Source organism: Coccinella septempunctata, chromosome 1 (genome assembly GCF_907165205.1).
Source record: "Coccinella septempunctata chromosome 1, icCocSept1.1, whole genome shotgun sequence".
In the NCBI taxonomy this organism is placed as follows: Eukaryota; Metazoa; Arthropoda; class Insecta; order Coleoptera; family Coccinellidae; genus Coccinella; species Coccinella septempunctata.
The window spans coordinates 57195148-57221515 of NC_058189.1; the positions used below are offsets into that span (position 1 = coordinate 57195148).

At 36.0% G+C, this 26368-nt stretch overlaps 2 protein-coding genes across 4 annotated transcripts; one reads left to right on the top strand and one right to left on the bottom strand.

Annotated features, from left to right (window-relative positions):
* The first annotated feature begins 1411 nt into the window (after positions 1-1411).
* LOC123322544 (beta-1,3-glucan-binding protein 1-like) lies at positions 1412-7267 on the top strand. The gene is made up of 8 exons (XM_044910488.1): positions 1412-1803; positions 3962-4189; positions 4352-4521; positions 5276-5403; positions 5464-5621; positions 6157-6387; positions 6609-6685; positions 7020-7267. Exons 1-8 carry the CDS (start codon positions 1680-1682, stop codon positions 7224-7226), a joined length of 1323 nt encoding a protein of 440 aa, XP_044766423.1. The 5' UTR covers positions 1412-1679; the 3' UTR covers positions 7227-7267.
* Positions 7268-9275: 2008 nt separating this feature from the next.
* Positions 9276-26353, bottom strand: LOC123322761 (zinc finger protein 350-like). Of its 3 annotated transcripts, none has more exons than XM_044910774.1 (11): positions 26302-26353; positions 25424-25746; positions 21396-21488; positions 18364-18546; positions 18187-18296; positions 15469-15623; positions 15145-15404; positions 11022-11225; positions 10719-10865; positions 10576-10664; positions 9276-9550 (listed from the first exon to the last, which is right to left on the bottom strand). In XM_044910774.1, the coding sequence occupies exons 1-11, from the start codon at positions 26325-26327 to the stop codon at positions 9464-9466; spliced, it is 1677 nt and encodes a 558-aa protein (XP_044766709.1). In that variant the 5' UTR covers positions 26328-26353; the 3' UTR covers positions 9276-9463. The 3 variants fall into 3 exon arrangements, with proteins under 3 accessions (XP_044766709.1, XP_044766710.1, XP_044766708.1); XM_044910775.1 differs by lacking the exon at positions 26302-26353 and adding an exon at positions 26012-26232; XM_044910773.1 differs by lacking the exon at positions 26302-26353 and adding an exon at positions 25817-25978.
* Between the last annotated feature and the right edge of the window lie 15 nt (positions 26354-26368).

The window sequence follows — 26368 nt, forward strand, 5'->3', positions numbered from 1 at the left end:
ACATCTTCTTTCTTTTAATCAATTGCGTAACTCTGGTTTAGTTTTTTGACCTCAAACTTCACACTGACACTTCTAATGAGTTATTGTTCGTTGCTATGGTAACGCAATATTTTTTTTATACATGGAACTGATCTAGGCAAGAGTCTAGGCTAACTAGATATCAATACATGAACATCCTCGTACGCTGTCCCATTTCAAATAACGAAATTTGTAGTATTTTTTTCGTATAAGCGGCAACGCTACAACATTGAATATATTTTAGTCAGATAGCACAGTTAAACCCTATAGTACCCAAATTTTCAGAACAATCGTATGATCAGTTCTCCTTAAACGTCTAATAGGTCACTCACCGTGGGACAGCCTGTATAATGAATCATGATTTACGTTCTCTTTATGATCTACTCAGAATATTATACAGGATGAATTATTGACTTATGTTGTAGGTACCTATAGCTTCTACCAAAAAAAATTGATTTCTATAAGAGGATACAACGCTGTTTTTCCAGACTGTTTCCCTTCAATAAAGTGCTCAACAATTGATAGAGATCACTGACCCTCCATAAATTTATGTTTATTTTGATCAGATACAAAAGCAGGTTCAGTTGATATTATTGTTTTTTTGAACACCTAAGGAAAAAATGAATGTACCTAGAGATCAATTTTTTTAAGGAACTTCATATCTATATTCCAAGGAAGGAAGTTTTCTCAAAACTCTGATGTTCTCTCTGGCGATGGATATAAGTTTTTATTTCATTTTGGTTGTCATCGTTATGAGTTGAGTTATGCGGTATACTGATGACGACAAATAAGCTAGAAACAGGTTTACCCGCTACTCTTTCGATCGATGACGGCACGTTCTCTGCAGTTTACTTCTCCAATTAAATAATTTTATTAAACTTTTCTGAAATATATATATGTAAATCGTACAGTTCACAAAATGTGAAGAGTTTTTCCCAGTTAGATTTATGGTCCGTCAGGGTATAATCTCCATAAAAATATTGCTTGTTGCACTCTGATATCGTCAGGGTATTGACGAAACCATTGTTGTTAAATTAATTCAATGAAAAATGGGGAGAAAAATTGGAAAAAATATATATTATTTTTTATTATTATATTAAATTTTAATTCTCAAAACTCTCAAAAATTCAAGCGAATTGTTGATTAAACTTGGCATAATCTTTTTCTTAAAAATTAGCTGAAGAATTACCTTCTTCCTTATGTGCCTTACATTTAGGATCTTCCAGTTTACCTACGACTGAATAGGAGTGAAATGAAAGAGTGTGCTATCAACTAGATTTCACAGAGCGTTTTTTCTGATCTCCAGTCCAATTAAAAGGAAGGAGAATATTTCGAATCTATCCCGAGCATTACTCTTTCTCGAAGTTATTGCACTTAATCCAATACGACTAGCTGAAAAGCCACCTTGAGGTCAGCAGACGAACAAATTCTCGACAAAAACACGTACTTGTTCATACAATAGATTATCTTGACCCCACGTCCGATGATGGCAAGTTCGATCAGTCAAACCCGATACGAACAGAATACTCCATCTATTCCTGGAAATTGACACACACGGAATTTGATAATCCCACCAACAACAAGTAATCAAACCGTCAATCGAGGTTTGCCAAGGCAGAAGTGGTAACGAGCTGAGTTCCGGACGTTTAAATGTCGAAATCATGACAAAAATGCTGAGATTTGTTTGGATATTGATGCAATGCTCCTATGTGCTCAGTGATTTTGTGTTTCCGGATGTCAAACTGGAAGCCTTCGACCCTGAAGGATTCAGGGTCACTGTAGCAGGTGAGCTGATGAATCCTTACGATTATTCCTGCACAAAATGTATCGACACAATGCTTTCCAAATATTTCTTACTTTTACAATCTTCAACGAATTACTCAAAGCAAATAAGAGCAGAATAAGTCTCTCACTTCTTTGTCTTCTATACGTTTTTTTTAGTCGAGAATTATGGGTCAAATATTTTTTTCATTTATATGCTTTTAATTTCACTTTTCCACTATTCTTACCCGACTGGACTATAGGGAGGAAAATTTCAGATTGAGGATATTATACTTCATCGATTTATTCTAAACTTGTGTTGTATTTTTAACAGCATCATGCTGTTCTATAAAAAATGTTCCAAAAATGTGGAATAAAATGAATATTTCTTATTAGATGATTCCATCAGTAGAGAACCTCTCTAGGTTACCTTTCTTTCAATTTGAAGTTCTTTAAATGCAAAATATCTTCTTCTTCACTTCAAAAGGATCGTGATTCATTCATGAGAGTGTCTAACTTGGAATGCATTCAGTAAATCAATCAGTTTTTTTTTGTGAACAGGTCGATTAGTATTTCGAATAGCGTTTTTTTTTTGACGTGAGAAAATCTCAATTTAGTTCGAAGATGAAGAAATCTTAACTCCTGATCTATATATGATATCAACTACAATAAGCTTCTTCCATAAATGCTCAAGCTACTGAATGACAATATCCTGAACTGAAAACTTTTCGGACATTTCTAATTATTTCGGTGTGTTTACATTCTTGTAACTGCTCACTCTTACATGGTTTGGTCTCAAACACTTTGCTATTCAAGTACCCCAATAAGAAATAGTCCATACGTATTAAATCTGGTGACTTCGTCCACGGAAGCCATTCAAAATATTCTCTTCTATCAATCCATCTGCCTGGAAATACATTATCCAGATACTCACGGACAAGCCTTGTAAAATGGGCTATTCCGTATCAGGAAACAGAGTCACCAAACTTGTATGTACTTTCTTCAGAAAATCTGAACTTCCAATTCCTTACTTCTTGAGATTTCCTTGGCAGAAAATTGGTCCTGTAACTCGATCATCAGCAATTCCAGCACAAACATGGGCTTGAGTATGGCCTTCCTCCCTCATCCAGTGTTACCATTTACCATTTCTTTAATATTTTTCTTCCAAAACTTCGATGAGTCCCAGGACTAGTGTCATCTTATCAGGATGAGATTTCCGTGTTTTGAGAATTTTAGAGTTGATACATGGAGGAGGACTACCCCCACCAGTCAACCACTCCAATGTATAGGGTGAGTCTATAACTCGTACAAATATTTCAACAGTAGATTCTTTAGGTCAAAAGAAACACTTTTTTTCTACCATTTTTTCCGAATCGGCTCGGTTTAAAAGATACAGGCTGTTGAAAACCCATAAAAATTGTTATTTATAGTTATTACATAACTCACAAGCGATTTGATCGAATGAAATTGATTTCGGAATACTTATAGTTTTTCGTTTATTCGATGAATTTTTTGCGAACACAAGATATCACCCATGTCTTCCAGTTTTCTCATTGAAACCATTGCGTACCATAAAAATACCAAAAATTCAAAGAAACCAACTTAAGAAACTGAGTAGGTATCTAATGAAGATTTGAACGTTTTGTAATATAAAAGTATAATTCATATTATATTTTCTCGTAAAATTCGCAGTTTTCGAATAAATAGATGTTGAAAAATTAAAACGTACCTGTGAAATTCGGAAAATTGGGTACTTTGGCAGAATGCAACTCTGTTTGAAAGATCCACAGATGTGTAGTGTCATAGATTTAGCTTAGTATTATAAAGGGATTTTTGCTCATTATGAAAACTTAAAATGGTTATATATTTTTATCAGGGCCGAATCGGATAAAATGGTACAGAAAAAAATTGTTTCTTTCGACCTCAAGAATCTATTGTTGAAATATTTTTCCGAGTCAAAGACTTACCCTTAATTACCACCTTCAAAATCTTTCTTATTTTTTTTCAATTGTTACTTAAATTTTTTTTTAAATTCTTTCAATCAATGAGGTGGCTACGTCCACAATAACCCCCCTCGTTACGCCTATGCCGGTGCTTTTCAGTTTTCCTATTGCTTATGGCATAGAAAAAGTTTACTTTGGGGGTAAAAAAAATTTCATCTGATTGAATGTAAATTTTGCAGAAATGAAAGATATCAACTCCATTGGTTTCCATGCAAATAAAAACCAGAAAATCGATGATATTTCACCAGGTGAGATAAGCACAGATATAATCAGACCTGCCGATAATGGTTGGTCGTATTACAACCCAAATCTGAAGTTGAATGTGGGTGACAAAATTTATTATTGGATGTTTGTGCAACACAAGAATTTGGGGTACAAGAAACCTGGTCAATCTTGGACAGTAACTGGTAAGTAGAAAGAAACATTATCAACTGCGAAGAAAGTAACAAAGCAAAAGTACAACGATTGTTCTTAACTGAATTTTTTTTTACTTCTTTTTTCGAAATATTTAATGGGACATGAAGAACTTCAATATTCAAGGGTTTCCTGATATGATGACTTTTTCGCAGAACTCATCCCTTCCAGAGAACTCAATAAAACGAACTGCAGAAGGAGTTTGACGGAAGCTTTAACACCAACAATAATATGTGAAAAGCAACTGATTTTTGACGGTTTATTCTTAGACAAGAAAATTAACGAGAGAAGTTGGAAATTGGCCCATTACATCCCTTCGTTTCCAGTGAGTTAATATATCGTGATATATTTTTCCTCCGCAACGTTAAAGTGATTCAATTCCCTTCCATGTTCAAAGGAAAAAAATACAAAGGAAACACTTTTTTCCTATACCATTTTTTCCGATTCGGCCCTGATAAAAGGATATACTCATTTTAAATTTTCATAATGAGCTGTGCCACCCCTGGGAAAACAAAATTACCTTCAGAATGACACTACATATAACACTATCTTAGAACAAAGTAACCAGTTTTTCAAATTTCACAGATACTCTTTAATTTTCGAACATCAAATTACCCGAAAACGGCGCATTATACGAGAAAACATGAAGAATACTTTTATTTTAAAAAACGTTCAAATATTCTTTAGATAGCGTTCAACTTAGTTTCAAGAATTGGGTTCTTTGAATTTTAGGTATTTTTATGGTACGCAATGGTCATAATGAGAAAACTAGAAGACGTGGGTGATATCTTGTATTCGAAAAAGATTCAATCAAAAAAATGGAAAACTATATTCCGAAATTCATTTCATTCGATAAAACCGTTGTGAGAACAAAAAATAACATTTTTTATGATTTTTCAACAGCCTGTATCTTTCAAACCAAGCTGATTCGAAAAAAATGGTATAGGTAAAAAGTGTTTCTTTTGAACTGAAGAATCTACTGTCAAAATTACAAGTCAAAGACTCAGCCTGTATACATATAAGCCATTTCGACATTGCTTGAAGAATTCTCTTGAATTTTATACAATCGAATTTTTTAGGACTACGAATTTTGTTCTTACCAGAAAAGGGACGACAATATTTTCATTAAGGATCGTAATCTAGTCATCAAACCGATTGCAGCTACAAGAATGGAGGAAGTAAGTGGTACCTTGGATCTGCGAGAAGGGTAAACAAAGTGTTATCACCCTTAAAACAAGAACTTCATTTAACTCCATTGATTTTTCAGTTGTACTAGCCATTCCGAGAATGATTGTATTGCTTATGAAGATAGTGGTTTCATTCTTCCACCAGTAAGGTCGGCAAAGATGAAAACCAATCAGAATTTCAAATATGGAACCGTTGAAATTAAGGCTAAATTGCCGGCCGGTGATTGGCTATATCCTGGTGAGTATTATAATTACTGATTCTAGTTATAGAATTTTCAGTTGCCGTATTTTGATTGAATAACTTCCAATATTCAACGCTAGAAATCTTTGAAAATATAATTTGCATTTATAGGGTTGGGCATAGAAGTCTGGAATAAAATTTATATTTCTTTTTATTTTGAATTAACCTCACTTTCTGGCAATAAAATTGAGTGTTTACTTAATGCAAGTTAGTGACTTGCACTGTAGTGCAGAATCACCTCGCTGCTTAGGCACTATAGGTACATTCATTGGGTATTAAACTCAATGCTATTATATAGTGAAGATTATTTCTTTGAAATTGAGTTGAAGGTTTATATTTCTCACCCTATCCTGTTAGCTTATTTTTTTAGCAGACTCCTTTTCTCTTCGACAATGAAATCCTGAATTTCTGTATCTGCCTCAGCCCGTAACTTTTTGTAATCAATTTTTTCCTAGTTTCCCAATGTAGACTGACTGTTCATTTTCTAGCACATATGGGAATTATTACTCCGGCTCTCTCTTTCTATTTTCAGAAATTTATTTAGAATCGAGTAAGAATAAGAGTAAAAAAATTTGGATAGCATATGCACGGGGAAACCAGCATCTTTATGGTAATGGTGGCGATGATATAGGGGGCACACTCCTTTTTGGGGGGCCAAGTTTGACGTTCGCCGAACCTGAACGAAGCAAATATTTGAGCACCAGTCGAGGTAAAAAACCATTCGTCGAAGATTTTCATGTCTACTCAGTTGTTTGGAAGCCAGGTATGAAGAAGTTGATAGAATATTATAGGTTTTTTGATACAATTCTTTCTTTTTCGGGTATGCAATAAATAATATTTGCTATCGGAGCCTCCAGTAGTTTATTGTGGCTTTCCTAGTGAAAAGTAAATTTTCTTTATGACGCTTTTTTTCCTAATGAAACTTATTCAGTTTAGTAACAATCTTTGGAGAATTAAACCAATGATATATTATGTATGTTGCAGATAAAATATCAGTTTATGTAGATGATTTACTGTATGGAGAAACCAAAGCAGATGTTGCATCTATCTTCGATGAGCCCGTGAGTACAGATTGATTTTAAATTTCGTTGAAAATGCCAAAAATGGAATTACTTACAGGGTTGGGAAAGTTTTATAACGGTAGATTATTCCAAAATATACGGGGGTTATCAGAAAATTACAATCTCTGATAAATTGAAGTATACAGGGTCTCCCAAAACGTTGTGGGGAATGATGATAATATGTTTTCTAACGTATATGGCGTACCAAATCATTTATTTCACTTTTTTCCTGAAGATGCTACTCTTAGAGTGAAACACGGATCGTGGTTGAATAACTCATGTTATTGAAAATGATGTTATTCAGTTTTTAATTTATTTTTATGTTCTCCTACAGATGCACGTGGTTTTGGGCGTCGGAGTCGGTGGTTTGACAGATTTCCCGGATTACTACGTCAGCACAAACAACAAACGTAAGCCGTGGAAAGATTCAGATAGGCTCATCTACAAGAATTTCTTCAAAGCGAGAGACGACTGGTTGCCAACGTGGACAAGTGAGGGAAGTTGTCTCAAAGTTGAATATGTTAAGATATTCGCATTGTGATATAGGAAAAATGTAAAATTTATGAAATAAGTTAGAAAAATGTTATGATTGAATAATTTTATAGACTGAGACATATTGATATTAGATGTTTAAGCAAGGTTCTCGACAGGTATATTGAGTTCCTAGGCCGTCTGTACTTTCAAGAATATTCCTATTTTCTTGAAGAATTCGATATTGATTGGTTATTTTGGTGATACTTCAGGAGACGAAGTTTGTTTGTTTTTTTTATTATACATTATTTTTTCCCACTGCTTCGGTAATTCTGGATGTTCACATACTCAACTACTTTTTACTGAGGTTCCATATGTTTCCTTATTCTTTCAAGATTCTGCATACCCTCATTACAAACCATAGAATCACTGTGATTAGATTTTCTGCATTTGAAGCTTGTTATTGAAGATACACATAATACAAATTTATTTTGAACTGTAATTGTAATTCAGTGAAATATGTTTTGAATCATTTTACGTATTTCATATTGTTTTATTGTAATAATGGATGGCATTCTGTATGTCATTCGTCATAAAATAAATTATGAATTCTAATTTTTGTTTCGAGCCATTTTTTTGAAAATCACCTGCTCAAGGTAATTCTAAATTTTCTCTGGGTAATCGGTATCTATGCACTGATTTCGAATCACGAAGAGGTAAGAGAGAAAAATCAGCTGATTTAGAGGGTTGAAAAATTGCCATCTGTGAGCGAACCGCTGCATCAAAGTACAAAAAAGTAGAGAGAATAGTAGGATAGAGAAGACCAAAGTAGCGTAGAGTAGTGTAGGAAGAATATAATAGAGTAGAGAAGAATAGATGAGTAGGTAAGTGTAGGGTAGAGGAGAGTAGAGTACCTATAGTAGAGAAGAGTAGAGACTAGAGTTGAGTAGAGTAAAGTAGAATACAGTAGAGTAGAGTAAAGTAGGGACGAATAGAGTAGGGAAGTGTAGGGTAGAGTAAAATAGAATAGGAAAGTGTAGGATGGAGTAGAGTAGAGAAGGGTAAGAGTATAGAGTGGCGTAGAGACTAGAGTTGTGTAGAGTAAAGTAGAAGAAAGAACAGTAGATTAGTTGTGAAGTATAGTAGACTAAAACAGAGCGAGTAGAACAGAGTAGGGTAAAAAGTAGTAGAGCAGAGGAATGTAGAAAAGAGACCAGAATAGAGTATAGTGAAGTAGAGTAGAACAAAGTAGAGGTAGTAGAGTAGAGTAGAGCCAAATAGAGGAGAGCAGAGGAACGTAGAGTGGAGTAGACCAGACTAGAGGCAAGTGGAGCAGAGCAGAACATACCAGTGTGGAGTAGGGAAGGGTAGATCAGATAAATGAAGAGTAGAGTAGGGTAAAGTAGAATACAGTAGAGTAGAGTAGAGTGGAGTAGAGTGAGTAGAGTAGACTATATAATAGAGAAGGGAAGTGTAGGGTAGAATAGAATATAATAGGGAAGGGGTGGGTGGAGTAGAGTAGAATGGGGTAGAGACTAGAGTTGTGTAGAGTAAAGTAAAACAAAGTACAGCAGAATAGTAATGGAGTAGAGTAAAACAGATTAGGGTAGAGAGGAGTAGAGCCTAGGACTGTAGAAAAGAGTAGACCAGAGTAGAGTACAGTAGAGTGGAGTAGAACTAAGTAGAATGGAGAAGAGTAAAGCAGAGTAGAGTAGAGCCAAATAGAGGAGAGCAGAGGAGTGTAAAGTATAGTAGATAGGAGAGCCAAATAGAACAGAGCAGAGCATACAAGAGTAGAGTAGGTAAGGGTAAAGCAGATTAGACTAGAGAAGTGTTGTGAAATAAAGTAAATTTGAGTGAGATGAAATGATATAAGTGATGATGCTTTTTCATTTTTCTAAATGTGTAATTCCCAGAATCGAGTGACCCACTTACGTAAAACACACTACACCTCACAGAAGGATGCTGTCAATCCGATTGTTCTATGAATCAGAATTCAGAAAACCTTCTTCTTCTTTGTGTGTAATTTTCTTCCTCCTGAGGAATTCTTTCAAATCACCTTTTCCTTCATTTGAATTCAATCAAGCTCTTTCCATTGTAAACAAAAAAAAAACATATATTCCTCACAATGATTTATTCATGACAATACATTTAGTTTTACAACCTTATTATTATCTTAGTCATAATGAAAAACAGCACTGAGTGAAACAACTTCAGATACGCAATAAAATGATGATTGAATAACATTACTGAAAGTACGAATTCAAATCAGATTACAATAACCCTTAAAAACCAACTTAGTCGACATCAGAAGTTCCACGGCATCAGAAAGTGGGGAGAATCGTCATCGACGTTGGAATGAATATCTTCCAGAGCCCTCATCGCAATACAGGTCTATAATCAAGAATTAAAAGAAAAAAAATAAGGATGAGAGTTGAAAAATTTTGATATAAACGTTACTTGTGTAACATTTTTATTTCTCCAAAGGGGGGTAATGAATCTATAAAGCAAACTATACTGATTTTTATGATCATATCAAAAATAGTTTATTATTCATAGCTATTATTCAAGCCAATGACATTGTCTATATAGTTATAGTGAGAAGGGGTTACAGTTCACTGCGACCTTAAGGTCTATTGTGCCCCCTAACAGAGCTGTTTTCATCGCGCCCTTTACAGCTCGCCTTCCAGATCCAGAGATCTGATGAAATCCAATATCTGGGACGGCTTCAACGAGGATAATTCCCCACTCCTACAAGTTTCTTGTTCAAAGCACTCTTTTCTTTGGCTTGCAATGGCAAAGCATTCCGTAACCAGGTGAATAGGAGTTTCTTCCTCCTCCTCACAGAATCTACATTCGTCAGTGTCCGACAAACCCATTCTCAACAGATGCTTCTTTAGGCGACAATGTCCTGTGAGAAAGCCAGTGAGTAGGTGTAGTTGGTTCTTACTGAGATCCAGATATTTTTTGGATCTAGCAGTTTCAAAGTTCCGAAGGAACTTTTTGGAGTGATCCATTCCTGGGATATTCCGCCAGAGTTTTTCCCTTTCGGCTTTCTCCTTCTCCATAAACTCCTTCTTGTAGGTGCATTTTCCTATACCACAGAAGGCTTCTGGGCCAGTGAGTGGCGTTTGTGCGCTCTCTCTGGCAAGTGTATTGGCCTTCTCGTTTCCTACGATTCCCGAGTGACCGGGAACTCAGATTAAAGAGACCTTATTTTTCTTGCCTACATCATTGAGTTTAATGACATTGTCTAAGTACGACTGTTGAATTTTTTTCTATTTTTTGTAATAATTATCATTTTTTTATAGAATTAATTTCTAATCAGAGTGGGAATACTAATTCCTCGGGTTTTGGAAGTACCTCATTGAAGCTTTCATCAATTATCATAACTATACCAATAATTGATTTTTTCTTACCTCAGAGCTGAAATTGTCATCGCTTCTAGTCTGTATACAGTGAGGAGACAGTTCGATCCCATTGTTCTGATACAAAGCATTCGGTATCACTGGAAAATAATCAAGTTTAAAATAAAAAACCCGGCTCTAACGATGGAACTCACGCTGATAGTCGTTCCTAAACTGTTCCTCTGTCATCATGTTGCCGGTCTGATCCAAAAATTCTATCTCGGCGTTCTCAACCAACTGAGCGGAATCGTAAATGTTCTGACAGTTCTTGTTGTTTGTGATATCGACGGTTTCTTGAGGAACTAAAAAAAAAACTCATTTTGTAAAATCGCATAATCTGTTTTAAGTTCTTCGAAAATTCTTCCTTTGTAAGATCAGGGGCGGCTCAAAATTTCGTCGGGACACCCTTTATGTATAAAAATTTCACTTCGAAAGAAGGATATATCGGTTGCACTTACTTTGCGAAGCGGTCAATGTTGAAGTGAAAACAAAACTGTTATTTTCCGTACTGGTACATTCTTGCTTGTTCACAACCTCCCCATTTGGTCCTGGACTCACGATGGACATCGAAAGACCATCCCTGCCACTCTGCTGAATGACGGTAGCGACAACGGGAATTTTTATTTGCACGGTGCTTCCAAAACTGCTCGTTCCTGGCTTGCCTGCGATAACAAAAAAACACAAGGACTTTCACATTTAGATATGATATCAGAAAGAATAACACTAGATATACTCCATTCACTTTTATTTTAGCACTCGGTCGGCCATGAAATAATTTTCTCAAGTTTTTGTAACTAGAACGGAGTAAGGTTGGTACTCATGAAATGTCGTTGATGTTATAACGCCGTTGCCACAACTAATACCAATCAATATTACAAAAATGCCGAAAGTGATTGAAAAAAGAGACAGGGTTTCAGGAAGTGCTATTTAGAAATCAGGTCCGCTCATTCAAATAGTAGGTAACCCTGATTTACTGAAAACTTCAATATATCAGACGGTAGCGAATATATTCAATGTAAGTGAATTTACATAGGGTGTCAGTAAACAAATGCGAAGGACTAAGGGAGATGATTCCTCGATGAAAATAAGCAGGGGTAGTTCCTATAAATTTTTTTCGAAATCGACCTCCCTTCCAAGATACAGCCTTTGGAATGCGATGACGAGTTGACAGTTTTTAATTTTTTTACAGGTTCTAAAAAACACTGAGTCATAAAACTATATATAATATGATATGAATGATATTACTCACACAATTTTTTCTCATCCCGTTAATTTATTATTGTCATAGACAGACAATATCTTAGGATATTTCATTCTGTGGAACACTAAGTCCCTTCGTCTGTTTCACAGTGTAGTGTAATCTACACTGCACTGATTTTCAGTGTAGTTGTGCAAACGAATGAAAAAAAACACTGACGTTAGTTTGTCACGCTCACAGACTCAAAATTTTCATTTAATATATTAAAGAAGATTTGTTACTTTTTCATCCTCTTGTAAAGTGCTGAACTATTCGCAAATTTTAAATTTAATTGTATTTATTTTGAAGCAGATTGATAGGTCCTTTCGTTTGCATAAAAAGTGTAGCACTTTTCTACACTCGATTTCAGTATTCGTTTGCTGATTGAATTTACACAAGTGTAAAGGAGGTGTAGTTTATCTACATCTCCCTTTGACTATGAGTAGATAAACTACACTTCCTCTAAACTGGTGTAAATCAAATCGAGTGTAGAAAAGTCCTACACTTTTTATGCAAACGAAAGGACCTACTGTGACGTCCGTGACATTAACATCAAATTTAGTATTTCCCACCACAGAACAATAATATTAAACCTTCTTTTGACGAGATGTAGATGTTACGGGCAATGTAAATAATTGGGCATTGTTTATAATGCCCGGGCAATTTAAAAAGTGCCCAAAAGGATATGACAAAATGATAAATTATGTTGCAAATATTACATTGCCCGGTTATTATGTATAATGCTAAAAATCAGGTGGGGAATTTGAAAATTATATATTATTCATATTTCTAATAAAAAATAACAAATTTTTGCATACCTGACTGACAAAGTAACAATAAAACATAACAAATAAAATTTCACATGCTGACAAACAAACCGGTGGGATGAAATAAGTACAAACAAAACGTAAGTCCAAATAAAACTAAAGTATTAGATATGTACGTACTTTCAAATGTATATTCACACAAAATGTCAATACGTAGCAATACAGGCCAATACAGGCTCTATTCATTAGAGCAGCTTCCACTTTGGTGACATTTCGAGTAACATAGCTTTTTTTCTTTACGACATTTGCGCTCGTCGGATTTACAGCTACCTTTACAGCCACATCGACTATAGCCTGTCTTGGATGACAATCTTGCACATTCTCTTAGTTAAATCTCTATCTGTGGAAAATCTTCGCCATTCTTTTCACATAGGTTGTTCCTTTGGTGTCAATTAATCAAAGTGCCCAAAGAAATAATAGCGGTATTTATAATGACCGGGCAATGTGAGAAATTATTGTAAAGTAATTCAAATTTATCAAATTGCCCGATTTTAATGGTCATTATTCATAATAACCAAGCATTATGAATACTGACCTAAATAATTACATTGCCCGTAACATAGATAAACTACACCTATACTCCATTCACTTTTATTTTAGCACTCGGTTGGCCATGGAAATTTGACACATTTCACTCTATATAGTACAAAAATGTGGGGTTATGACGCTTGTCACAACATTTTTTGGTTTTGAATCAACGCTATATTGCCCGTTCTAGGTAAAAGTTTCTGTTATTACGTATTTTATCACAATGTCGAATCTCTTCGGAAAATATGTGACGAACATAACTTAAGTTTATACAAACTGATTGAAGGCATACCAAATCCAGATATTTGCATGCTCTAGCTTGAGGAGAGTTTATGTTCGTTAGATTTCAAAAATATCAACCTGAAGATGAAATGCATATGTTGCAGTGGTTGGGAATGGCTATCTCTCGAAGGAATTAACAGATAATTACAAGAATGTTAAATTCTTCAACAAAAATCATCTTGCATCGTAAAAGGAATTAAAGGAAGTTTCAATCAAGATGAACTTCAACTTCGAACAAAAATTTCACATGAATAAACAATCAACAGGACAACTGGCGCGTATTTGTGGCTGTTCATCTTAATACATTGATATAATAATAATAATTAGGTATTTATTGGTACCTTAAGACATTTACAATGTATAGGACAAGTCAAATGAAAAATTGAAAAATCTATTTTCGGGAACTTATTCTACGAAGACATTCGTCGAAAATCCTATAGTAAACTTTTCGCATTAATTCACTCAAATATAAAATACTCCAATGACACCACTTTTTTGGGTCTCCCAATAGAAGGAAATTCTTTGTCATCCTCTTCATTGACGATCTTTCTGATTGCGGAAATATTCAGCTGAAATATAAGTCGTTTAGATTCAGATGAAACATTATATGAATTCTCTTACATTCAATATGTTCGCTACCGTCTGACGTATTGTGGATTTTAGAATATCAGGGTATAACTATTTGAATGAGCGGACCTGAATTCTAAATAGCACTTCCTGAAATCCTGTCTCTTTTTTTCAATCACATTCGGCATTTTCGTAATAAAAATTGATATTAGTTGTGGCAACGGCAATATGACATTAACGACATTTCATGAGTGCCAACCTTACTCCGTTCTAGTTACAAAAACTTGAGAAAATTATTTCGTGGCCAACCGACTGCTAAAATAAATTTGAATGGAGTATAGTTTACACTGGTGTAAATCCAATCAGCAAACGAATACTAAAATCGAATGTAAATTACACCGAGTGTAGAAAAGTGCTACACTTCCTATGCAAACGAAAGTACCTACTTATACGATGAAATGGAATGAAAACTGATCGCAACTGCTTGTAAGCTTCATTTATACTGAGAAAAGTATCGATGGAATCGACATTTTCCAATAGACTTTTTTCTCCAGAATTGAATGGGAAACCATAAGAGAATTTAATTTTTCGAAAATCTATCCTACGAAAACAATTTTTGAAGTAAAATCATAAGGGGTATCATATACATTTTATCTTGGGGATGATTTTTTTTTAAATCTACAACTAATGTAACAACCTTTAGCCAAAGAAGATAACCAACATAAACACTCCTCAAGCTACTGCATATTATGTGTCAATAATACAACCTTCTTTCATAGCTGAAATAAATATATTCAAAAACTGATTTCTTGTATTTTCCATGCGAATAACTAGATTCGGTATGCCTTCAATCAGTTTGTATAAACGTCAATTATGTTCGTCACATATTTTCGACTTCACAGTTTCCGAAGTGATTCGACATTGTGATAAAATACGTAATTACTGAGAGTTTTACGTAGAACAGACAAAATAGCTCTGATTTAAAACCCAAAAATGTTTTGACAAGCGTCATAACCCCATATTTTCGTACTACACAGAGTGGAATGTGTCAAATTTCCATGGCCAACCGAGTGCTAAAATAAAAGTGAATGGAGTATATATTCTCCGCTACACAACAATCCAACAGGATAAAACGCTCACCATTCTCCTTGTCGCCAATGTCAGCGTTCAGAGACTCGGCGTCCGGATTCACCTTCGGTATGATGGAGATCTGACCGTGCTTCTTCAGGTCGTCGGCCGTGGCCGGTATCAGCATCTGCTTGTCGCCCGCGGGAAGGACCCTCACGAGTACCGGTATCCCGGTCAGCGGTCTCAGCAGCGCGAACGGCGTCTGGTTCGACTGCATGGCCAATCTCATGGCGTCCGTCTTGATGGGATCCACGATGATGGCGTTCGAATACCTGAGGAAAAATCGAAACGAAAAAAATTTTTTCTCGTCTTCCGACAAAACGGTTTCGTTCTCACTTCATCTTTTCCGGCTGGGACGGGCTGGGCGCGTTGAAGAAATTCTGATTGAGGCCGTGCTGATGCTGCTCGTGATTGCGCAGTCCGATGCGCTTCGGGAAGTCCAGGCCGCATATTCTGCAGACGTATTTCGGCTTGTCGGCGCGTTGGTGTGCCTGAAACGTTGTTAAGTGAACGTGATCCGTAAACTGCTGTGTGCTGTGTTTAATAAAATGAATTCCCTCCGAGTTATCATGCTATTTGCCATTTTGCCAACGTATGATTGAAAATTCGTTCGTTGAAATGTCTCCATTGAACCTTGGCTAATACCGCGCATGTGCGTTGCGGACACAGATTACAGAGAATCTGTAATCTGTGGTTTCGGAAATAAGATGCGAGCAAAGAGTTCCTCTTTGATGCGAGTTTGAGCAGGATAAGGTATAATACAGCGCAGGTCCATGATACGTGACATCCCGGGAGGCGTATTGGCAACATTGAACTAAAGTTCAATGTTCAATGATTGGCAAAGAGGAGTTCCTCTTTGTTGCATATATGCATTCTACTCTGTAATCTGTGCATATATGGTGTTGCAACGCGATAAAGAATGACTGAAACAATGCTCTCTCTACATACCTCACCACGACTCAGCACAAGCAGGTGTTCAAATGTATTAACTATTGTAATATGGATACGCCGCCTTTCCCGAGACATTGTTTACCGCGTTACAGTCCCAACCACGTTCAAATTTGTTTTCTATCGACATTTCACAGTTCGCTTTCATGAAAAAATAAGAATATACTAATAAATACATTTTTCAAAAATTGCGAATTTCACTTGAGAATTCGTCAAGAACGAACGGTTGCGTCGAAACAAGAAGAGTTTTTCTTTCAGAATATGTATCACATTTAGATCTACGATATTTTTCCGGAAAGAAAAATTACTCGCAAGTTGACCTTCGAAAAATTCCCAAAAAGATGGGGTCATTCAAAAATTCCTCAGGACCGAACGGTTGCACCGAAATGGATGAAGTTCTCAGATTTATCACGAGATGAGTTGCTCTTTCGGAATATGTATCACATTTAAATCTACGATAATTTTCCTTGAAGAAAAGATGTAGGTTTTCGAGCACGCTGAATCTATTGCGAGCAATTTCGAAAGCCTATCTCCCTTCGCTCAGATTTTCATCTCGGAAATGGCATTTTTCAAAAATTGCAATTTTCAATCTGCGATCTCTCCAATTGGGATTTCAGGTTTTATAATCAGCCTTGCCAAGGCAACCACCCAAGCACAAAAACTCGATTTCGAAAATCTCGATTTTTCGAGTCAAAAATGAGTAAGGGGTTAGACCCCCTAAAATGACCTATATGCTACTCTGTCTGAAAATCAGGATGTTCTATTACGGTCTTAGGATATGGAGTGCATAGAATAAGTTTTGAAGATTCTAGAAAACCAAACAGTCGATGATTCATTAGAGAATTGCACTCCAGAGAGCTCTTTGAAATCAACTCGAAAATGAAAAGTGGAAAAACAAAAAAAATTGTTTTCTCCTGAACTGGGCCAGATATTTGAAATTTTGGTATGAAAATATAGGTTTTCGATCACGCTGAATCTATTGCGAACAATTTCGAAAGCCTATCTCCCTTCGCTCAGATTTTCATCTCAGAAATGGCATTTTTCAAAAATTGCAATTTTCAATCTGCGATATCTCCAGTTATATTCGTCAGATCCAATTGGGATTTCAGGTTTTATAATCAGCATTGCCAAAGCTTCCACACAAGCACAAAAACTCGATTTCGAAAATTTCGATTTCTTGGGTCAAAAATGAGCAAGGGGTTAGACCCCCTTAAAATAACCTATTTTCTACTCTGTCTGAAAATCAGGATGTTCTATTAGTGTCCTAGGATATGGAGTGCATAGAATTAGTTTTGAAGATTCTAGAAAACTAAACAGCTGATGATTCAATAGAGAATTGCACTCCAAAGAGCTCTTCGAAGTCAACTCGAAAATGAAAAGTGGAAAAACAAAAAAATTATTTTCTCCTGAACTGGGCCAGATATTTGAAATTTTGGTATGAAAATAAAGGTTTTCGATCACGCTGTATCTATTGCGAACAACAACTGTCACCCTTCGTTTAGATTTTCATCTCTTATGCCCGTTTGCAACAGCCGAGAATTCTCTGGAGAATTCTCTACAAAATTCTCGCAAGAAAACGGCAGAGATTATTTTGTACGCAACTGAACAGAGAATTCTACCGAAAGTGCGTATATAACGGTACATAATTCACGGCGCATGAAATCTCGAGTAAATTTTCTAGAGAATTCTCGGCTGTTGCAAACGGGCTTTAAATGGCATTTTTAAAAAATTGCACTTGAGAATTCGTCAAGACCGAACGGTTGAGCCGAGATGGATGAACTTCTCAGATTTATTACTAGAAGAGTTGCTCTTTCGAAATATGTATCACATTTAAATCTATGATAATTTTCCTGGAAGAAAAACTACTCGCAAGTTGACCTTCGAAAAATTCCCAAAAAGATGGGGTCAGTTGAAAATTCCTCAAAACCGAACGGTTGCGCCGAAATGAATGAAGTTCTCTGATTTATTACTAAAAGAATTGCTCTTTCAGAATATGTATCAATGTATCACATTTAGATCTACGATAATTTCCCTGGAAGAAAAACTACTCGCAAGTTGACCTTCGAAAAATTCCCAAAAAGATGGGGTCAGTTAAAAATATATTACCTTCAGCTTGTGACACATCAAGTTCGACATCTGATTGAACCCCTTCTCGCAAATGTCACATTTGTAAGGCCTCTCGTTCGTATGGGTGAAGATGTGGTTTCTCAAGTTACCTGAAATAACGTCCATATAGGTACCGATTTGAAACCCCTTCAATATCGCAGTCCAAACGGTTCTTACCCTTCTGGTGGAAAGCCTTGTTGCATAAATGACACCTGTGCGGTTTCAGTCCGGTGTGGGTTTTTCTGTGGGAAATCAGGGTGGATACGCGATTAAAGGTCTTTTGGCAGACGCCACAGATGAATGGCCGTTCGGCGGAGTGGATGGCACGGTGTTGGGATAGAGTGGACATTTGACGGAAAGCTGGAAAGTGGGATTAGGTTAGGGGTGGTGATCTGGAAGGTGATTTCTCCCTCATCGTTATTACACGAATGATCTTCCGTCTTCCAATAGGGAATACTCCTTCTGACAAAAATGCTGTTCAGTTTCTATTGCACAAGTTGGCAACATCGACTGAAATATGATAATAAAGGACAACAAATACACTATCTTGATGAGATAGACAAAGAAAATACCACTTCACAATTGTCAGCATGCTTACAGGGCGGGACGTTCAACGGAAACCGCCCTGTATCAGTTGACTGAAGTCATCCAGAGAACTCTGAACAACAAAGAAATCGCCATGTGTGCCTTCCTGGATGTATCTGGGGCCTTTGACAACACAACACACGTGTCTGTCAGAGATGCACTTAGGAGGCGAGGAGTGAATGATACCATTTTAAAGTGGATGTATGAGGTGTTAACGACGAGAATAGCTGAGACATCGATGGGCGATGAAACCGTCTCTGTCAAAGCTACTCGTGGAACACCTCAGGGAGGGGTAATATCTCCCCTCTTATGGAGTCTAGTAGTAGATGAACTTCTACACAGGCTAACGGAGCTAGGCTTCGAATGTGTAGGCTATGCTGATGACATAGTCCTGATAATTAGAGGAAAATTCGAAGGCATTCTCTGCGACATAATGCAGAAGGGCCTTAGAATTATTGAGCAGTGGTGCTTATCTGTGGGGTTGAACGTTAACCCAACCAAGACCACAGTAGTTCCGTTCACGCGGAAGAGGAAACTTCCAGCCATGAAGACGTTAACATTAAACGGTAATATCTTGGAGTGGGGGTCTGAAGTCAAATACCTAGGAATAACCCTGGATAGCAAACTTCTGTGGAATAAGCATGTTGATAATGCTACTGGCAAAGCTACAAGGGCTCTGATGGCGTGCAGACGTCTATGCGGCAGGAATTGGGGCTGTAACCCAAAAATACTGCGATGGATGTACGTCATGATTGTAAGACCTATAATCACATATGGGGCAGTAGCCTGGTTTGCTAAGGCAGGTCAGGTAAGTACGAGGAGAATGCTCGACAGAGTACAAAGGCTTGCCTGTGTGTGCATCACAGGAGCCATGAGGACGTGTCCAACTAGGGCGCTTGAGATCATCACAGACCTCACACCTCTACATCTAGTGATTGATAGGGTAGCTCATGAGGCCATCCTCAGATTATCTAAGGAAGGAACAGGTAACGAGAGAATCAAGAGTCAGAGAGTTTGGTCCTCCCTGAACGACTACATCTCATCTGCAAACCTTCCTAGTGACTTAATGATCAAGAAAGTAAGCATTGAGAAAAATTTCAGTACAATGCTAAGTAAAAGAAGAGATTGGGAACGGGAGTACACCGCCTACAATCTTAAAGAAAATACATTAAAATGGTATACAGATGGTTCTAAAACCGCTACAGGAGCTGGCGCTGGGATTTATGGGCCAAGTACCAAGTGTGCACTATCGTTAGGCTCCTGTACAAGCGTCCTTCAAACGGAAATACTGGCAATCGAAAGATGCCTAGATGTAAATCTAGAAAGAAACTATCAGAAGTGTGATATAGCTATTCATACAGATAGTCAAGCTGCCGTAAAGGCACTGAGCTCCTATGTCATCGATTCAAAGCTGATTTGGGAGTGCCGGAATAAACTCAATGATGTAGGCAAGAAGAATAAGGTCTCTTTAATCTGGGTTCCCGGTCACTCGGGAATCGTAGGAAACGAGAAGGCCAATAAACTTGCCAGGGAGAGCGCACAAACGCCACTCACTGGCCCAGAACCCTTCTGTGGTATAGGAAAATGCACCTACAAGAAGGAGTTTATGGAGAAGGAGAAAGCCGAAAGGGAAAAACTCTGGCGGAATCTCCCAGGAATGGATCACTCCAAAAAGTTCCTTCGGAACTTTGAAACTGCTAGATCCAAAAAATATCTGGATCTCAGTAAGAACCAACTACACCTACTCACTGGCTTTCTCACAGGACATTGTCGCCTAAAGAAGCATCTGTTGAGAATGGGTTTGTCGGACACAGACGAGTGTAGATTCTGTGGGGAGGAGGAGGAAACTCCTATTCACCTGGTTACGGAATGCTTTGCCATTGTAAGCCAAAGAAAAGAGTGCTTTGGACGAGAAACTTGTAGGAGTGGGGAATTATCCTCGTTGAAGCCGTCCCAGATATTGGATTTCATCAGATCTCTGGATCTGGAAGGCGAGCTGTAAAGGGCGCGATGAAAACAGCTCTGTTAGGGGGCACAATAGACCTTAAGGTCGCAGTGAACTGTAACCCCTTCTCACTATATACTATATACTATATAGACAAAGATGGCTGTCTATGAAGTCTGCGACGAACGAGGAAGGTCGTAAAATTTTATGGGATTTTTATGGCGTCTTGCTGTTGAGGCTCGCCAGTGAGTACGCGCCTTATGATGGCTGTGAATCAACAGCTTTTGTTTTATAAACAAGCCGTTGTTCTTTTTATTTTCTACTAGAAGCTGTTGCCAAAGCGTAAACTAGAAACGAAGCGATTTAAATTTTAAAACCTCATATTTGAAGAATGATTTTGAATAGTTTCCGCGGTGCACTTGAAAAATTCATGAATGAAACTCATAATTATTCAGTTTAAACTTGCATATGCTGTGATAACCCAAATTGAGGAGAATTCCCCATTATAGTAAAATGTAGCTTGTGACTGAAATTTTTTATGTGGATCTTCCTCTGAAGTGAGTCTTTTGGATTACCTGCTGTAGATTTCTAAGGTTGCTCTCATCAAGTGAAAATTTCCTTATCATTTCGCAACCAAAGGGCTTGAAAATTGGATGGTAAACAAGTTCATTTCACTAACCTTTTCCGCATGTGTTGCATTGAAATTTCCTCTCGTCTGTATGAGTAGGTAAATGCCTCATTAAGGTATACTGATGACCAAATTCCTTTCCACCTGTAATGAAATGATCATTGGCCGATATACAGGGTGTGAATGAAAAAATTTAAGGAGTAATTTCTTTTTAAAACTAGTGTGGATCTTTCATAATTTTTTTTTAAGCATTCAAGCAACCCCAACTTGGATAACAACATCTAAAGATTGCAGATGAAAAGTAAATTCAATTTTTTCATTACAAACCAGAAAACTAACGAAAATAAATAGAACAGATATTCAGTGGGAACGAGAAGGCAATACAAAATTTTTTGATAGTGTTCCCCTATGTCAGCATGATAACCGCTTGCTAGGTACATGGTGGGCAAAATTGGGTATACCTGAACTACAACTTTTTAACCCAACGAGATAGAGGAAAATGAATGTACCATTCATGTCGTCTCTTTTTGAGAAACTAATAATGACATCAACTGCATTCCTCTATCTTCTTTTGTTTTTGAGTTATAAGCCAAAATTTAAATTTGGGCGATTTCAACTTTGGCCATTATCTCCGTTTCTGTTTGTGCTAGGATGTTGAAATGAAGACATTATATAGACACTTTTTTGATAGCAATCCAGTGGCGTACTATGATTTTTTCCTACAGGTTTATTTGCTGAGCTGTAACATAAAGTTGTGTTTTTTCTTATGAAAACAGTAGTTTAAAATGACTTAAAAAGAATCGTCATTTTTTTCCCGTTTCAGCAATATATCAAACATCGCCCTCGGTCTTTCTAAGTCATTTTAAACTACTGTTTCCATAAGGAAAAATACATCTTTATATTATAGCTCAGCAAATATACCTGTTGTAAAAAAATCATAGTACTCCACTGGATTGCTATCAAAAAAGTATCTGTATAATGTTTTCATTTTAATATCCTAGCTCAAACAGAAACGGAGATAATGACCAAAGTTGAAATTTCAATTCTGACCTATAACTCGAAAACAAAAAAAGATAGAGTGATGCAGTTGATGGCATTTTATTAGTTTCTCGAAAAAAGACGACCGTTATGTGCGCATTTTCCTCTTTCTCATTGGGTTGAAAAAGTTGTAATTCAGGTAGCACCAATTTTGTCCACCCTGTACACTCAAAAGTTCTATAATCCTAGCCTCTACGACTCACGCTACGTTTAGCTCTTAATAAATCTTTTGTTTCCTCAAAAACCGTCGTTACTTTTAAGAAATTATAAGAGATTTCATTTGTTCAAAATGAATCAAGCTGGCGAAAATAAATTTTTCAATGGTATAATTTTAATAAAAAAAAAGTTTCCTACAGAACAAATTTCAGGGGTGGCTTTTTCTACCCCTTTCAATTATAAAGGAACACCACCAAAATTGTTTTTGATTGCCTTATCCTCGTCCCCCCTCGCAGACATAGAATTTCTGCTCAATTTTATTCCTGTCAGTTCTCTGGTTTCTAAGAAAAAAATTGAAAATTGCTTTTCAGGTGCCATCTTTAGCAGGGGTTGTTAAAAAATTATAAACAATATTGTGTTTTCCTTCCTGATATTGTGTATCAGCAATCGAGGTGGAAATTATATTCTAAATTAATTTGCAGATAATTTTATCGTGAATTTTCAGTTTACTCGTAAAAGAAAGTTCCAATAAACGAATAAAAAAATCTTTTGTCGTCCGTCCACATCTTTTCTCGAGAGCTACTGCAGAAACTCGATAAGATTTTGTAAAAAGAGTGAGTGTTCTACGGGATTATACAGGGTGTATCTGAATAACACCGAAAAAATTTAAGGGGTGATACTGTGCTGAAAATTAAGGTGGGTATTTGGTATAAAATTTTTTGAGAAAGCTCCCCCCCGAAAAATTACACCCTTGCGAATATTAACAAAAAAATTGTTTTTATTCTTTATTTTCCCTGTATATCCAGCAGAAGACACGAAACTAATTAAATATCATTTATCAACGAACTTCACATGTTTGAATTTTTTCAACCCTGAAGTATGCTCAGAAAGGTTTGAAATAGTAAACCTCTAAGATATTTTTTCTCACAACTTTTTTTTCAAGAAAATTTTCCTTTAAAAAAAATGGTTGAAAGGCTTAACTTAATTCATATACTAACTTTTTTATTTCTTATTTCTACAAGTATTTTCGACAACTTAGGCATTTACGAGAAAAAAATGTTGCGAGAAAAAGTGTTTTGGAGGTTTACTATTTCAACTCTTTCTGAGCATAAAAAAATGAAAAATTCCAACATGTGTAATTTATATTTACCAAGTTTCGTGTTTCGTGTCTTCAGCTCAATGTACAGGGTGGGCAAATTTCGATGTTTTAGCACTACAGTTTTTAAACCAGAGGAGATACACAAAATCTGATACCCCATTCTCGTTCTCTTTTTCTGAGAAACTAACAATTGTAGTAGTCATTTTTGGGCGTTTCTTTTGTTTTCGAGTTATAAGCAAAAATTGGAAAAATGGCGATATCGAAATAAATTTATATCTCCGCTAATACTGATGATAGAGCTCTGAAATTGAAACATTATACAGGCACTTTTTTACGTAGAATCCAGTGGCGTGCTCGACTTTTTAGCAGGATTTTTGATTACGAAACTATGAACCAGAGTTATGTTTTCTCAAATGGGAACACTAGTTTTCTGTGCAATTTTTTTGTGTGTTTTTTCTGTGCTTAATTTTTACTGATTTAAAAAATGTATAACATCATATTGTTTGTATCAATATTATTAATAGAAAATGGTCAAAAACCTTGTTTCTCAATATTTCTATGGTTTCCACTTTTGATGAGCATAGAAAAATATAGCATCGTATGATTACCACTGTCTCCTTCTAAAGTCCATTCATTATAATGAAAATTTATGAAATATATCTTGATTCAAATTTTGTGAAAATTGGTGAAAAGCATAGAAAGAATGACATTGCCGGAAGGAGACTGCCTTTGTTATAGGAAACTCTATTTTTCTGTGCTCGTCAAAAGTTGAAACCATAGAAATATTGAGGAAAAGTGTTTTTTACCATTTTCCATTATTTATAGTGATACAAACCATATGATGTTATATATTTTTGAGATCAGTAAAAATTGAGCTTTCAAAAAATTGCACAGAAATCTAATGTTCCCATTTAAAAAAACATAACTTGGGGTCATAGCATCGTAATTAAAAATCCTGCTAAAAAGGCGAGCACGCCACTGGATTCTACGTAAAAAAGTGCCTGTATAATGTTTCAATTTCAGAGCTCTATCATCAGTATTAGCGGAGATATAAATTTATTTCGATATCGCCATTTTTCCAATTTTTGCTTATAACTCGAAAACAAAAGAAAGTGCCCAAAAATCACTAGTACTATTGTAAGTTTCACAGAAAAAGGGAACGAGAATGGGGTATCAGATTTTGTCTATCTCCTCTGGTTTAAAAGTTGTAGTGCTAAAACATCGAAATTTGCCCACCCTGTACAGGGAAAATAAAAAATAAAAACATTTTTCTTGTTAATCTTCTGAGGGGTGTAACATTTCCGGGGGAGGTTTATCAAAAAATTTTATACCAAATACCCACATTAATTTTCCTTCTCTTTAATTTTCATATGTATTAAATATGCCGTAATGCCCCCAAAAATACATTAAAAAGTGATTCCTTTTTCGGAAAACATTAATATTTGGTTAGAAAACAGAAGATCTAATATGCACCCCCTCTGAGATATGAGGTGTTGAAAATTTGAACTTTTCTCCCGTTTTAGTTTATAAAATTGTATGAGCAAAAGATATTCAGTTGAGAATTACTCTGATATGTTTAGTCTTTCGTTATTCTTAGGAAAAAAAATGAGGTTATTCGTTTTTGTGGAGTTTTCAGAAGCAACAACCCTTTGAAACTACCTTAACTAACCCAATTTTTTCAAAAAAATTATTCGAAAAATTAACACCTAACGGAATATCACAATCATCGAAACGAACGAAAAAAATAAACCATCAATTTCCCAAATTATATTCAAAATTAACTCACATATGCCACAGGACCAAATTTTCACGTGCTTCCCATCCAAAACTTTATATTTCACGAAATGAGGATTACTTTCCATTTTTATGCTCTCCGGTTTGCAGAACATTTTTGCCGCTTCGGGCTTACAAAAAGTATTGGTGAAACCATTATCGTTCAAAAGTCCCCCAAAATCAGAGGTATTGAACGTTTCAGGAAACACCAATGAAGCGCTGTCGTCGGAACTCTCTTGGAGGGTTGAAAATGAATTAGAAACGTTCGGTCGAAACTGGTCCAGCTGCGAGAAGAGTAGAACTTCGTCATCTTTGACCTCTTCGGTTTTGATACCACTGAAAAGTTAATGAATAATTAATCTGAATACGGGAATATTGATCCTGAAAATAAAACGATAATTATTACCCCACGGATAGAGTATCCCCATTGATAGATTGCGCGAAATCGAAATCAGATATCACAAAACCTTGATCTAAATTCATTTTGTCGAATAAATTATCAAAAAAAGAACTATTTTTCAGAAATGACTTTTCGAAACAGTAATGGATACCATCACATGAAAAAAAGGTATATTGATAATTATGAAACATTTTCACTCACTTATGTGTAGACTTTCCTCCGTTCTCTTAAAAATTTTAAAATTTTCCACGAATTTCACCCTAACATTTCAAGAAATGTTATTCATGACATCTTTCATCACTCCCTTCACATTTTTACAAACAAATTTCAACAACCGCATTTTGTTTGTAAGAAAAATTTGAAGATATTTTCATTTTAATTCGATATTTTCTAAGCAAGCAATGGTTCCGTCTATAATTTAAATTAAGAATATCTGTGACTAGGCGCAGACGCTTACATCAGTATAATTTAAAAAGAAATAATTAACTTACAAATCCATAATCGCTGTGGAGAACATAATGTAAAATGTTGTTGCGAGCAATTGAAATGAAGAAATGG

Bases quoted from the DNA above. Each gene is read 5' to 3' on its own strand.
- LOC123322761 (XM_044910773.1), bottom strand. From the start codon at position 25,893: ATGAATTTAGATCAAGGTTTTGTGATATCTGATTTCGATTTCGCGCAA. The intron at 18,297-18,363 runs GTAAGAACCGTT...ACGTTATTTCAG, and splicing joins CAAGGCTTTCCACCAGAAGG to GTAACTTGAGAAACCACATC. The intron at 15,405-15,468 runs GTGAGAACGAAA...ATTTTTCCTCAG, and splicing joins TCCCAGCCGGAAAAGATGAA to GTATTCGAACGCCATCATCG.
- LOC123322544 (XM_044910488.1), top strand. From the start codon at position 1,680: ATGACAAAAATGCTGAGATTTGTTTGGATATTGATGCAATGCTCCTAT. The intron at 6,388-6,608 runs GTATGAAGAAGT...TGTATGTTGCAG, and splicing joins CTCAGTTGTTTGGAAGCCAG to ATAAAATATCAGTTTATGTA. The intron at 6,686-7,019 runs GTGAGTACAGAT...GTTCTCCTACAG, and splicing joins CATCTATCTTCGATGAGCCC to ATGCACGTGGTTTTGGGCGT.